Genomic DNA, 15,422 nt, shown 5'->3' on the forward strand with positions numbered 1-15,422 from the left:
AAAGCCAAAACCCAAACAAAAGCTAAATAGCATACATGTATATACACACTGATATACACACACGCACATACATACAGCTGATGACAGGACACAGTTGAACTAATGTTGCTTATAACAAAAATTACCAAGAAGCTGAGGAATTCGCACATGGTTAATTAAATGCAAGCTTCATTTGGAGTGATACTATGAATTTATTATAAAAGGCAAAGACATTTCACTTTGTGCAGCTGAAGTATGCATTTTCACAGACCAGTTATGTTACTCTTCTTGAATTTGAAGCAAGCTTTCTTGCATTAGTAAGACAACAACCACGTTCCCCAGTGTGTTCACTTGTTTTTGGCATAAACTGCTACTACATTTGCTGTGCTCATTTAAAAAGCAGACTGATCACATGCCAGGATGGGCCTTTCTTGAACTTATCCAGAGGTTCCAGGAGTTTAGCATTGTCTGCTACATGCAAGCCCAAATAATGGTTTCACTGGCTCGATGAAGGTGGAACAGTTCATGATTATTATGTAATATTAATCTTAAAATAATTTAGAATAGGAAGCCTACTTCTTTAAGGAAGACAATGATAAATGTAAGGGTGATAAACCTCATCATGGAATTAATGTGCATAGCCAGACCATTAAACTGGGAAATAAGAGTAAGTAAATGACTTTTGGAATGGGAAATTTTTATTTGGAAGGCAAGAAGATGGGACAGGCTTGATAATTTGAACTGCTTTCCTGAAACAGACATAGAAAATGTAACACACATCCCTCAGCAACAACCACACATCGGTGTGCAAGGGGCAATGCTGGCCTGAAACCAGGGCACGAGGAGGGCCCAGTGAACTAACTCAAGTTGTGGTAAATAACTGCATGTGTTTTCATATACTGGCTAAAAACTGTCCTGTGAACAGAGAAAAGTAGGCAGCCGTGCTTTCTGTTTCAATAAAGGAATTATGAGAATAGGTTTCAAGGCTCCCATAAAAGTCAGTGTATATCCATGATTGCATTTTCAGTCAACACAGATACATTCCATTTGAAGATCCTCAGGTAATGTATAGTTACAGATATTCGACTCAAAGATTCGATCACATCTTTTTACCAGAATCCTCTCTTACCAGAGGAAAAATCTCTCTCACTTCACCATCTGATTCACATCACTGCTACTTGGCAGTATGTATATTTGTGAACAATTACTGCCAAGAATGAAGCGCAGGAAGAATAAAATTTCCCCCAAAATCTCTGACTAGCACCTTGAGAGCTCACTGAGATTTGCAGCCACTGCCATCAGACCAGCCTGGTGCGCTACTGTCACAAACGCAGGACAGCATAGCGCACTAGTTTTATGGTTTTATTGCTCTCTTTTTTTTATCTGCTTTAATCAAAATATTAAAAATCAAAGAAACTTTTATTAATTACATACATTAATTTATATACGTGACAAAAGTAATGCCTCCTATTCTATTATGTCGGCCCATGATGTCAGAGGCAGATAGGTGTTGGTGGTACAGCTGTAGAGGTTGAGCCTTCCCACCAGTATTCCAGGACATGTTGTTGCTGTGTGACAGACAGCTGCAGAGAGGCATTCTGACACAACAGCATCTGACATGGAAGCATGTATCAAGCAAAGGTGTGTCACTGAATTTCTCCATGCAGAAAAAACAGCACTCATTGACAGTTATTGATCCTTTCTGAACATTTATGGAGAGCAAACAGTGGACGTGAGCACCACGAGGCAGTGGATGGTGCATTTCAGCAGCGCCGACAGTGGGTCAGCTCTGCTGCTGCAAAGTGTTACAAGCACAGCATGCAGGCTTTTGTTCATCACTAGCAAAAATGCATAGCTAATGGTGGTGACTATGTTGAAATAGAGTTTTTTTTGTAGCTGAGAATTTGCATTATCAAACAGTTACTGTGTAGTTGTATCTGTTGTAGTTTCTATGAAAATAAATATGAGGCATTACTTTCAGGGCGACCTATGTACCTGAGGCCTAAAGCAATTCCTCTTCCCTGAACATGACCCTCACAAGCCAGAAGGTTGGGCATTCATGCCCTACAGAAAAGGAAAGCAAATACAAACCAAGTCTCTAAGACAGCCACATCCAAAAGATGAGAATGGAACCATCACTGCGGTTCTGCTGGCTCCTTTAATACAGACTGCACCAAAGTACAGAAAGCTGTTGTCAACTTCACAACAGACTTCTATAATTATACTTTCTCCCAAACACAGTTGCTTTTAATGAAATGTTGTTTATTTAAATCTATGTGTTTGATACAACGTAGGATTTCCATATGTCTTTTTGAAGATGCAAAATAACCCTTAGGGTCATGAAGACCAGGAACTGTTTCACATCTCCCCTGCTTAGAATTAAAGTGATGGGAATGCCCTGCTCACTGCTCCCCCCTCTTTGAACAGCTGTAGTACTCCATATGTCCAAGAACCACAGTATAAAGCCATCTGGAAAGCAGGTGACAAAATGGTGTGCCACACCAACTAAGCACAAATTTCAGCTCAATAACCACTATACAGTACAGCATTAACAACATCCTCAAATTCACAAAAACAAAGCTTTGCTTGACCAGAAGCTCCAAGTGAATTCATTTGCACCTTCTAAGGCTAAAAGGATAGACAGTATGTTTACTACTTGAATAAGGCCTCCTTTTATTAATTTAAATGCACACTTAAATATCTATTTTCTTAACTTCTTCTTCCCCAGTCATGTGTCTGCCTGACCCAATAAATTAATTTTTGAATAAAATGCTGAAGTTACTCGACTAGGTTATGTCAAGTTTGCCACTCAAATTTCCAAAATCTGAAGAAATGCTCTTATCATTATCACATGGTAAAATTAGCACTGATGCAACACAAAACTGTTTTTCTTTGCAAACCAAGGGGGTAACTGTTACACATTACTGCACAGAACTACAGAATCTCATTTTACAGTTAATTTAGCACTTACACTATTTCAAACATGTGAAGAGGATGTATAGGGGAGTAATGTAATAGGGATACCAAGGAAAAACTCTTCTTTCTTTGACTGCCTCTGTAAACAAGGGTGGAAGTTATAGGTATTGAGTAATGCCTTGCATAAATACACACGTGAAGAATTGGCTGAACTCGTGTTTCTTAATTTCTCAAACAAATAAGATGATACTTAATAATGATATAAGTGTTAAAGTAGGAAGAAATGAAATTAAACTATACTGGAAAGAAAGGTGAAATCCTGGTTTTGCTGTAATCAGTGACTTAACTCCCACTGACCTCAAAAGGAATAGATCATCATCTTGAGCAAACAATCATTCAAACACTTACACCCATTTCACTTAAACTAAGCATTCAGCTGCATACACAAAAGGTCAGAATACTTCTTTTTCACCCATTCTATAAGCACGTTCTTTCTACCAAAAATTGTAAGCAGTGTGTTCAATAATAAAGGATTTATTTTACACATCAATCTACTTTCATTTGGCAAAATCTCTTTGCTGTTTTTAAACTCTACTTAAATCATTATGATGTACTGAGTTTTTTTTGCTCCTGCTTCCTCCTACCCCAAAGGGAAAATTCTCAGAAATACAAATCATTAAACCTTCTCCTTCCTGACTGAATTGTGGGACCCAGCCTATGCCTCTCTAGGGGGCTCTGACATTTACATCTTAATCTTGCATCTCAGAAGACTATTAAGTGTTTGTTTGCCTACAGAAGCCACCAATGCTAAATGTACAATTTCACTTTACGTACGCAGTTCAAAACCTAAGAGCAGCTCTTGTCACTTCTTCCTGTTACATGCAGATGGGACCAAAATTTATGCTGCTCAACAGGAATTCAGTCTTACTGTGTAAATGTTACATCTACCCCCTATTTTAAGTAAGCACAGAAATTATTAGAAACATCACAGTTTTCAAAGACCTTATCCCACTATTCCAAAACAAAACAAAAGCTTTCCTTTCCTCTTAATTGTTTTTTCTTCCAAAGTTTGACTTGCTTACGCAATGATGCACCCTGCTAACTCCCAGCTACAGCAACCGCAGACATAAAGCTGGATCCCCTTCATAGTCAGACAAATTGCTCTGACTTTTCATTCCTGCTTTTCTTCAGATCAGCTTTCCTGGCCTGTGCTACACAATCCTTCTCCAAATTTGCTCACCCCACCTCCTTTCCCATTTCTTCTGAGAAATGTCTTGAGCTATTTCCACCCCTTTTACCCAGAGTTTGTCAATACTTTAAGTATGCTATGGCCCCATATATATCAGTTTCTTTTAATCAGTAATTTTAAAAAAGTAAATTTGAACATATTTAAGTTTTCCTAGTTATGCAAGACTCTCATTTGATGAACCAACTCATCTACAATCAGTTCCCAATTTATCAAGGCAAAACCCTATGCTAGTGAAACTTCAAGACTGATTCTTCAGAGTCACAGGAGGTTTTCAAAACTCCGTGGTTACAATGCAAGACTATGAAGAAACTAGAAATGGAGATGGTATTTGCAGGAAGCTTCACAGCCAGCCTCTGGCAGAACAGGAGTGCTAAGACTCTAGATTCCAGACTTGTTGCACCTGCCAGACAGGGAGCCTCAGCTGTAGACCCTTCTGCCCTCTCTTCCCACTTGGCACCTCCAGCCAGCCTGCTGCTTCCGAGTCCATACCACCATCTGCAGTACACTTGCAGGTTTAGTGCTCAAGACTACGGAGTTTTTTTGCTTGGTTGGTTTTATCTTGGCTACATTTAACATATTTTTTACTCCAGCCTTAGAAACAGTTTGAATTGTTTTTGCTGAAACTAAGAAAATCAGCTTGAGGAACAGTTCCAAATCAAACTGTCCATACTTGGCATGGAAAAGTTCAGTTCAAAGAGTTCAGCAACGCTGCAAGCAGATGAGAATAAGGTCTCGTGAAGGAAAATAGCTGGCAATTAGCTAAGAAGAGTTCAGCCTTTAAGTCAAAGTATACCAACTGAGAGTGACCACCAGCTCAGCAAAACTGAGCAGAAACTGGTTCAGTGGCAAAAACCAATGATTCAAACATTAAAAGCAGCTGTCAGTGCAGCTTTTGGAAGAGTGTTTTGTCGAGACAGTCTTATACAGGAGAAGTTACTTATCATTTATTTGGCTAGATAGCCTGTGGTTCCAACCTTCAAACAGCATACTGTTATGAGACTATAGATGTAGTTTTTGCCTGCTGCTTTGAAACGGGAGTAGGTACTACAATGGTTGGATTTTATACTCTTCCCAAGGGAAATGTCTTGTCTCATAACCACACAACACTTAACCCTGAAAGAATATTAATCTATCCAGAGCAGTTGGTACAGCGCCTTTTCAAAAACTCCAAACAATTTTAAGGAAGATAGATAGATATTAAAAAGAGTGGCTGATTGATGTAATCTCCTTTTGATCAGATAGCCAGAGCAGTAATTCCATTTGTATTTCCTACAGCAACTACCATTAAATGGAGCACCTGCAAAACTAATATCTGACTAAACTAGAAAGCAACGAATATGGAAAAAGAAATGTGATACTAAGCTGGCACGCAGAAGATGTGAAAGATTTAAATAGAAAAGTTCATGTGAAGACTGTCAATAGGCTCTATATTTAGGAGTTGCTCTTGATGGAAGTATATTCTAAGACCAAAAATTCAAGTCTAAGGATAAAAAAGGTCAATTTGTTAAGAATTACAGACCGAATGTTCCACTCCATAAACTAGAAACAGTTCCTTAATATAGGAAAAAAAATTAAACAGTGCATTTTTAATGGAACTACATTAGACTATTAAAAGAAAAAAAACCAAAACAACAAACCACCTTCAATCTCCTCTAGCTATTACAGGTTGTCTATTTTCCAAGACTGTAACTTCACTAAACAGAAGTTCTAACTGCCTCACTGTGTGCCCTCTGTTGAGGCTGTATCTAAGAATTATTTGAAAATTCCCCACCAAACATCTTTATCTGAAATTACCTCTTAGGAAAAAAGTAGCTGGGAAGATCGTAGCTGCAAGCGGTGCGGAACACAAAAGGTACAGATGAGGCACTATAGAGGAGGAACTAGCACTGAATTATCAGGGATTTAAAAAAACACCATCACAAAACAGTGCAAGCTTGAGGGACACACATCTGCCTTTAACTTACAAATATTTGTTAGGGCTGTAGTAAAAGCAAACCGTTCTAAACTTTCTGAAAGGTATTTTCCTTTTGGAACAAAGGCAACTTAACGTCAGTATGAATCAAATTCCTTTCAGCTGTTTTTAACTCCACTTATTTTTGTCACTCAGAAAAACGCACATGATGACTCAAAGCATCAGAAGTTTAAGGTCCAAACTGCCCCTGCTGGATTTAATAAGATGAAAATTGTACCCATAAGCAAGCTTACTTATTAGGCCTTGCTATAATGTTTCCACAAAAGCTTAACTTGAACACAGCACCTGGTTTTCAGTCAAATCCAAGCTCTCACGAGATGGTTTAAATAAGGAAAATACTACCATTAGCACCTATTCTGAGCCCCATATTTGGATGCTAAAGCTACCTACTGGAAGGACTTTTTACAGACGTCTTATCCCAGGCTATTTCACCACTGTAACGTGCAGTCCCACAGAGATTCTTACAACCAGCCCAGGCCTACAGCTGACAGATTTTTGGACCAGATTCCAGCTGTTCTGCTGCAAGGGCCAGAGTTTTCTCTGTGGGGAGATGGTTTAATTTGGAAGTGAATACTAAGAATTTCTTTTAATAGTTTTGTTCTTTATGCGTGATATAGGAAATAAGCCTGCAGAGACATTCACTTTCCCAAACGGTTCTTCAGTGCTGAGAAAGACATCAGGAGACATTTATTTGTCCCAGCTGTACTCGACATCTTTGGTAACAGGAAAAAGGTATGCTTGCTTTAAAGCCTGACAGACCATATTAACTGTGCTAAATAAAAGCAACAAGCTGTATGTTTTTAGTAAGACCTTTTTTTTTTTCATTACTTCTAGTTCCCATTTTCCACCTGTATTTCTACATACCTCAGAGATCATAAATTACGTGTAGTTACATTGCCATTAGTCAGACCGAGTCCCAAGGTCAGGCTATTTTCTTTTCTCCAACAGTGAACTAACTGCACGTGCCCTCACAGCCTTCCAAAACGAGACAACACTACCACTCCTTGCAGTGGTAAAATAACACTTCCTCCACCAGATTTCTTTAAGCCCAGCACTCCTGGGATTGCCCACTAAGTGACAAAATCCTGCTGCTAACAAGCACATTATTCTGGCTGCAGATTTGCAAAGGATTTCTATTAAGTAAACTAGCAAGTAAAAAATGAAAAGGAGCAATTTCAGTATGCCACAGGTCTAACTCTTCTTTCTTTTTTAAAAAATTCTGAATCTTCAGTCTTGCTTATTCAGCTTAAGCATTATGTTCAAGTGCAGCTCTCCTGAGTAACAAAAGAGGAAGCTTAACTGAACAACACATTCCTCACTCATTTTAGGTGTCCTGACATCAGTGAGCTTTTATCCAACAGTGATACATAATATCACATGAATAACCTGAATGCTAATGACCAACGGGAAGCGCTGCTGCCCTCCCTTCACCCTCACGAACTCCCTGAAGTTACAAGTCCCTACCATATGGGACCTCTGCCAGTCTGATAGGACTTCTCCTAGCAGCGACATCACAAGCAGCCAAATTAAAGAATTCTGGTAATACACACAAACAGTACGATTAGCTCCAGAATTATGTAAATAAAAAGATCTTTCTACAGGCTTCCCAACAGTACTATTGAGGCCCCTACAAAAGGGTGTCACACCACCTGGTCTGTCCACATTAGTGGCAAACAAGAAACAGCCCCTAGATGAAAGGAGAGAAATAACCTACCCAAGATGTTTGGTAAAGTGAATGGTTAATTTTTATTTTCTTCTGGAACATCCTTCCTCCTAGTGAAAAAAGTAATGCAGGTATTTTAGCCCAGTATGACAAAGCTACCCGGGAGTTTTAGAGTACTTTTTATTGTCTTGACAATTATCACACAAGACAGTCACTACAAGTCAGAGTACTTCACAGTAGTTCAGTACCAAACTACTTTTTCAGCTACAAAATGCTACTTTTCTTCCAACAGAGGCTTCAAACACCCTACATTTAACATTCATTTGAAGATATCTGGAAAAGCAGAAAGTCTCAAACTAATTACTTAAGCGTGTACTGAGCACTCTTGGGCGTTAGGATAATGACTGTACTTTCCTTTTTCGGCCCCTCCCTGGGAACATTGGCTACTCGGCTGGTAGATGACATTACAGCATCACAACTATTACTGAATCTCAAGCTGGCTTTAAAGAATAAAGCAGATCTTCATCTTCCTGAGACATACGTGATTACAACAAGAAGTTTCACAAAACTGTACATTTATGGAGAACAGACACTTTTCTTCTGTCAGTTCCTGTGGTTTGAGGCCGGTGGAGGTTCGAGAGGGGAAGGGAGAAAGGAGTCAGAACCAAAGCGGAGAAAGCACCCTACGTCCTTAGCTACCACATCCACTCCAAATCTAAATTCCCATCAGATACAAACATCACAGTCCCAGGACAAAGCATGCAGCAGAGCACTGCCCAGCTTTCTGATACAGGGCTAAAAGGGATACTGTAACTCCTAAGAGCATATTTACCCTTTGTTTTCTGAAGCAGATTTGGAGGGCAAGACTCTAAATGTAAACCATAAAGACAGCTGTGATTTTCCTTTAAGAATTTAAGGCAATTCAAACAACTATAGAACTCTGCTTAACTGAACACATTCCTGTGATAGTTTATGGGCTCGAATTTCTAAACACTCGAGCTGCTGATGCCATGCAAACTTTCTCCACACAGTAAGCAAAAAGCTGCAAAACTGCACTCGCAAAACTTGAAGATTTAATCATACAAAGGTTAGGTTTTTTATGATGAAGTCCAGCAAAAATGTAAACGTGGGTATTCTGCTGATTGAAGCTGGAAGTGCTCCCTGCCTGAAGTATCAGGGAGCTCAGCTGTTTACAGCATCAGGATCCAAACTTTCTGAAGTCTGCCACCTATGTGTGATAATTATCAAGTGCTTTTACAAGGTCTCTAGAGGGGCTTTATTAAAACGATGTTTGAGGGAAATAGGCTGTCTGAACAGCACGTGAATTTGTCTTTCTTTGTTATTAAGAACAGGTTTAGTCATACTAATAGCAGAAACTCAATCATGATTTCAAAGAAATTATTTTGGTTATAAATCCCATAGAGATCAGGCTAGAGTACCAAGAGAGGAAAGAACTTCACAAACAAATAAGCATTATGAAGAACAGCTCCCTTGTTAAAGCAATAATGTGCACAGCCACTGCTACAAAGAAGATAAAAAATAATTCTGGTGCTACCTTCCTGCCCAAGCTTATTTGTACTTAATAATATTTCTGCTAACGGACGGATTCACGATTCATGAATACCTACCATTCAGAAGAAGCAAGAAAATGTCTTGAGATCTTACAGCCATGACTGTAAAATCCATAGAAATGGAACAGAAAAAGAATTAGTTATCAGCTAGGACTAACTTTAAGTTGGCCATGCTGCCAACTCAGCTTTCAGACACTTGCTGCAAATCATTACTTTTTTTTTTTTCCCCTATCATATGATATGGCCTCAGAAACCAGGAGATTTGATTTGTTGGGTAGCGTTCAGGGTAAGGTAACCTCACCCTCATTTTGCAGGTCCTTATCAAAGACTTTAATAAGTTGATATTCTCTGCCTAATCACTATTTTTCTAACTTCGAAGAGAAATACACAGAACTTTCATGAGGCATTCAAAGGTGTGGAAGGCTGCCATTAACTTCCGTTTCATTTTTGCTGCCGTGAATCGTGTACTTTCTGATTTCAGTTTCACAACAAAGGATAAACTCTTCGTTACCGATTTGAACGCCAAAGCCAAAACTCTTCATTCACTGCGCACAGCCCGGAGATGAGCCTCCGCCGCTCCACCAAGGCAGGCAGCAGGTGACCCACACCGCGTCCCAGAGAGACGGCAAAGAACACGCGGGCCGAAAGCAAACTCTCTCCGCTAACTCAGAGCGTTATGTCACAAGCACAGAGTTCCTTTGGCAAACCCCCCGTGGGAGGAGCCACCACTCGCTCCCGGGCCGCAGTGTTCAATCCCCTCGCTCCTAAACTCTGCATTTTGTGCGGCAAGACCTCTCCAGGAGCACCTGCCCCGCCGACGCTCGCTCCCAGGTGACCCGGAGGAGGGGAGCGCGGTAGCGGGGGCAGCCTCCGGGACAGCGGGCGACGGCCGTCCCGCAGGACGCTCGTTTAGCGGAGCACGGACCGCCAAAGCGAGCCCGCGAGCGAGGAGGACCCGGGGGAAGGCACGGGGAAACGGCCCCGGGGGCACCTGTACGGGAGCAGGGCCGCGGGGGGACGGCGGTACCTTTGAGCTGGGGCAGCGGCGAGAGCTCCACCTGGCTGCTCTGGCTGCGGAACTGCGAGGAGCCCTGCGAGCGCTTCTGCCTCTGAGCCTTGCGCACCGATTTCCGTGTGAAGCCATCCACTTTCTCCGCGGCAGAGATGGCCGCCGACATGGCTGGGCGGTGAGGCGGCGCGGGGGGACGTCGCTCTCCAGAAGCATATATTAAAGCGGAGGGAGAAGCGGGCGGGCAAAAAACGGGGCTCGGAAGGAAGGGGGAAAAAAAAAATAATAAAAAATAAAGGAAAAAAAAAAAAGGAAAAGAAAAGCTCGCCGCCGCCGCGCACAGCCCGGCACTGGGGCGGCCGCCCGAGGGGACGCGCTCCGTGCTCCCGAGCCTCCTGGATCCGGGCTGCGCCTGGCTCCCGAGTTCCTGCTTCCCTCGCAATTTCCTCTCCGCGCCGAGCCGGCTCCAGGGGAGGCGGGGGAGTCGGGGGGGGGAGCGGAAGGGGGGAGGAAAAGGAAAAACAAACAAACAAACCCGACGGTAACTTCGCCCGGCGGGGCGGGCGCTCGCCAAACTTTCCGGCGAGCGGGCGGGCGGGCGGCCGCTCTCCTCTTCAGGGCCGGATCCGCCGCCCGCCCGGCTCGGCCCGCTGCCGCCTGCCTCGCTCGCTCCTCGGCCCCCTCAGCCCGGCTCGCAGCGCCGAGCCCGCTGTCATCGGCCGGACTGCCCCGCGCCGCGCCGCGCCGCGCCGCCCGGGGAGGCTGTTCCCACCCCCCGCTCCCCGGCCGCGCGCTTCCACACGCCCCTTCTCCGCCTTCAACCGCCGCCGGGGGCCCCCCGCGCCTCCGCCGTCATGCTGCCTCCCGCCGCTCCGCCACGGCCCGCGAGCGGCTCCGCGACTCGGGTAAACGGAGCGAAGCCGAAGGGAAAGAGGGAAAAGCGCCGACGGGGCGAGACGGAGCGCGAGGAGCGGCCGTTGCTGAGCGGTGATTGACGGCGCCGAGCGGCCAATGAAGAGAAAGAATCGCGGGAGCCCCGCCCTCCGGGCCGGAGTGTGGGAAGGCCGGGACGAGGAGCGCTTGATTGACGGCAGAATTCTCCAACCGGCAGCGGGCCGCGGGGTGGGCGGGGCTTCTCTTGGCGAGGTAAATACGAGGGAAAGGGAAGGGGCGGGGCGCCGTGGGGCGGCTCCGGCCAATCCGCGCGGGGGGCGGTCGCCGCCCGGGGCCGTTGGGCGCGGGGCGTCTGCGGCCGCGGAGCTTCGGCGGTGCCGTTTCTGAGAAGCGGCCGCGGTCCCGGGCCGGAGCTCTCTGCCCGGTTCCTTTAAGCGTCCCGGTCCGCGGGGCTTCTTGCCGCTGCTCGGGGGCGATGAGAGAAGCCCGTGCCGGCTCCCGGATGCTTGGGAGCGCGTCAGCAGCGCCTCATCCTTTCCAGGAGGCCCTCGGCAGCCGCGCGCGGATGCGCTCCTCGCGGAGGAAGCTGCTGCGAGGGAGTTTGTTCCACCGCCGGCGGAGCGGCCGGAGTTCCGGCAGCACGCAGCGTGCCGTGCTGCGTTGTCATCGCGGCGCTCCGAACTTTATTCTCCCACCCTTCTCGCACAGTAGCGGCTGTGCGCCGCGTTCCGCCTCCGGGTCGGCTTGGCCGCCGCGCATCTGCGCTGCCGTGCGGGTCGCAGTCTGGACGTGCCGGCTGCGAAGCGCAAGTTACCCAGGGCGCGTGAATTGTCAGGGAGTTAGCAAGTGCTGCGTTCTGTTGGCTCGGGGTGGGACGCTGAGAGGTGTGTGGGCTGCAGGGGATGGAGCCTGACGCAGAGGATGCCGGTGAGGCCGGGGCAGAGAAATCAGAGACTTCCTGCCCGACAAAATACAAGGCTGAGCTGAGGGTGAAACTTGGATCTGGTGTCTCTGTTACCGTGTATTTCAAAAAGTAAAAATGCAGTAGCGCTTATGTGGTTGAAGGTGAAGTTAAGCGGTAAGCAACAAGCATGGGAAATTGTGCGTGCAGCACGAAGGCGACCTGCCCAGGCCCATTTCCAGCTGTGAACAGCCCAGCTTTTGAACTGCAAACATGTGGGATGCCTTAGCTCATAGTCATTTGGGCGCAGAGGAGCTTCACACACATCAGCATGTTTCTTAAGACGTACTCCTAGGTACCAATTTGACAAGTGAACACTTTTAGCATCTAAAATCACAGAATCGCAGATGCTACAGCCTCAGTAATTTCAGTAGGATGTAAATACTGTCAGGTATGTTTAAGTGCTTTTGTGAGGTGGAACTTAAATAGTGTATGGAATCCATAAATCAAAGCTGTGTGTAGGTAACAGCTTTATGTGAACACAGAAAAATGTGGATTTGCAGCTTCCTCAATAGAAACCATTGGCTGTATTTCCTTTGGTCATTTTTTCCCTTCTCAGTTCCTTTGTCAGCTCCATCTCTGCTAATGTTAACTTTCTTCTAAGTGTATAGACATTCAATTTTATTTATTTTTTATCTCCAAAATCCATTTTGAAGAATAAATGGCAATCTTTGGGCGCTTTAAACTGCCAACTCACTCTTTGTAGTAAACGAAATCCTTGCATTCCTTACTTGGTGAATTCACATTGCATTCTGTGGCCTTAGGTCCTGTGCAGGCAGCACTAAGGGGCAAACCCTGTGTGTGTTCCTCTGTTCCTGCCTGCCTTCCAACAGCTGTCATTTTCTTCTGCACCCATTTTTAGAAAGTGACATGATCCCATGTGTCCTGTATACTGTTTATTGGCAACTCAACCCTTGCTGCCTGTTCCCAGCATACAAGTGCCTACCTTCACGCTTCATCGATTAAATATTTTCAGAACGGTTAATGAGAGGTTTTATAGAGGTTCTGAGCAACATCAATATGTTTTCTGAGATTTAAAGTATCTTCTCCAAGGCTTTGGGACGGTTGCCATGTTGTTTGAAACAATGTTGTAAGATACTGGCAGTTTAAATTTCTGATGCAAAACCCTGAGTAGATAGTAGGTATAGCCTTGCAATGGTGAGATTTTCTTATCAGTTGCATTGGAAAATATTTTGAAGTTGTTTCTTCATTTGTCACTGTTATCGTGTAAGAAATATCAATGAAATCTGAGTCAGTCAAACAAAAAAGTAAGCTGCTTTATTGTTTCGAATAAATGAGAAGTGCTTTTAGCCATTGAGTTTCCAGTTGTCTCTTTAATGAAATTTTTCTGTTTGGGGAAAAAGAACATGCAAGCATCAGCTCTGTGGACCAGCAATAGTTTCCCAGATTGAAAGGTAATGTTTGAATTGATGAATGCTTCAAGAAGTGGTTGCGTGAGGCCAGTTGAACAAAAAGGCCTATGAATTGTGTGTTTGGGGAAAAGGAAAAAATGGAAGAGAGCTGTGGCTGGCAGTCTGAAATAGCTGCATTTGAGAAGGCTGCAGATTACCTTTGCCTGCTTTCTGCACTTACTGCTTCCTACACAGCTGTCTGAACTGCTTCTGAGTCAGCTGTTGAACCCCACGATTTCTAGACTGTATTTAAGGCATACAGCAACGATGCCAGGTTATAAGCTGCTGGCTCCAAATCTAATTCATAAAAGTCTGTGGTGTCCACAGCGAATGTTGTGAATAGTAATTTTATGCCAAGCTGTTCCTGCTCTTCAATCAGAGCCTTCAGTATGCACAGAAGCACTGATTCTGCAAAACCTAGTGTATCTAACTTAGAAGAAGCCTCATCATCATTCATGATCCTTATTCAAAACAGAGATGCAGCATTTTAGAACAGATTTAATTAAAAGTCACATTTGCAGTTCTTTTCATTCAATCACAGAGATTTATTCCCTGTATCTTCTTACCATCTTTTTTTTCAGGAGTGAGACCTTTGGGAAGGTGAATGGGAACATGATTTCAGAATGCTGTCCAACTTGGATTGGAAGCATGGGGCTCTGAGTACCAGGTGGTTGCTGAGCTTTTGCTACGGGGAATCATCTAGTTGCCAGTAGGCAAGAAGTTAACTATAGTTTTTCTTTCCCACTCTTTTGTATAGGCGCTGAGAAGCCAAGTTTCAAGAAATCCAGCTCTTCTCAGAGATAGTGGGGGGAGTAATTTAGCAAAGAGGATGTCATGAGTATGTGAGCCCTCAGCCAGGAAGGTTTATAGAGAAAAGCTGTGAAGACTTATTTTGATTTCCTTTTCAGAATTTTCAAAGATGATCCATGTTGATTGCAGCAGTGCTTAAATTCACTGTTGTGCAATCCTGTCTGTTTTTCAAGATATTTCAACTAACTTAAAATACTTTCTGAGTTAAGGCTGTGCTCTTTCAAGTATACAGGAATTAAGTTTAAGCACTTGAACTGTCATAATAATAAAACCAAATGAGCTATTCACATACATCAGGTTAAACTACACTCTGTGATCTGCACTGTCCAGTCTCTGTACAGCAGAAGTCTTCCTAAGTCTTCTGCCTGATAAGTCCTTAAATAATACAGAATCAATTATCTCGGGGACCATCTGCCACCTTCCTCCCAGAGCAGGATTCTGGGATTGGAAACCAGAGATTAGTTGGCAAGAGCTTCTTTTTAAGGGTGCTGAGTTAGATTTCCTTCCACATACCTATGAATACGTCACTACAGTCTTTCCAAGCAAAACTATGTGCGAGGGTATGTGCAGGCAATGGTCTGTTAAAAGTAGCTCTGATTCATGTTGTTATTTTAAAAACCTTTTAATTACATCTTCTGTCAGACAATCCAGCATGATTGGGCTGCAGATAAAAGATTGTTTTGAGAAGTTTGTACACAAGCACATACATACACTCGTATACCGATTGTCATAACTGGTAGGCCAATGAAAGTATATCCCAATGTAACTCCTTAATTCTGTTTGTCTTGAATTATTATTTTGAGTGGAAACAGTGCTGTCTGACAGTGTTACAGGAGCCTGGCTCAGTAAGATGAAAAGCACCCCTAAGGGACATAGGTTTACAACTAAGCTTTCAGAGTCAGTTAGTATCTTTTCCATAATGGCATTCCCTTAGCAAAAATTTACAGCCCATGAGCTTATATATATATATATATAAATCTGTTACC

At 43.8% G+C, this 15,422-nt stretch overlaps 1 protein-coding gene and 1 long non-coding RNA gene across 3 annotated transcripts in view; one reads left to right on the plus strand and one right to left on the minus strand.

Annotated features, from left to right (window-relative positions):
• The window catches only part of PPP2R5A (protein phosphatase 2 regulatory subunit B'alpha), a 39,841-nt gene extending 28,895 nt beyond the window's left edge, over positions 1-10,946 (minus strand). The window contains exon 1 of one of the 2 annotated variants that reach the window (XM_031595466.2): positions 10,378-10,946. In XM_031595466.2, the coding sequence (XP_031451326.1) occupies positions 10,378-10,528 (151 nt within the window). In that variant the 5' untranslated portion in view covers positions 10,529-10,946. Of the gene's footprint in view, positions 1-9,861; positions 10,306-10,377 lie in introns of those variants that run through there. The other variant, XM_031595474.2, reaches the window with a different exon arrangement.
• Positions 10,947-11,389: 443 nt separating this feature from the next.
• LOC149918888 (uncharacterized) overlaps positions 11,390-15,422 on the plus strand; it is a 28,623-nt gene continuing 24,590 nt past the window's right edge. The window contains exon 1 of the long non-coding RNA XR_016464018.1: positions 11,390-11,505. This is a non-coding gene — a long non-coding RNA (uncharacterized LOC149918888). The remainder of the gene's footprint in view (positions 11,506-15,422) is intronic.

The sequence above is a fragment of the Phasianus colchicus genome, chromosome 2, assembly GCF_987193195.1.
Source record: "Phasianus colchicus chromosome 2, bPhaCol1.hap1.1, whole genome shotgun sequence".
Taxonomy (NCBI): Eukaryota; Metazoa; Chordata; class Aves; order Galliformes; family Phasianidae; genus Phasianus; species Phasianus colchicus.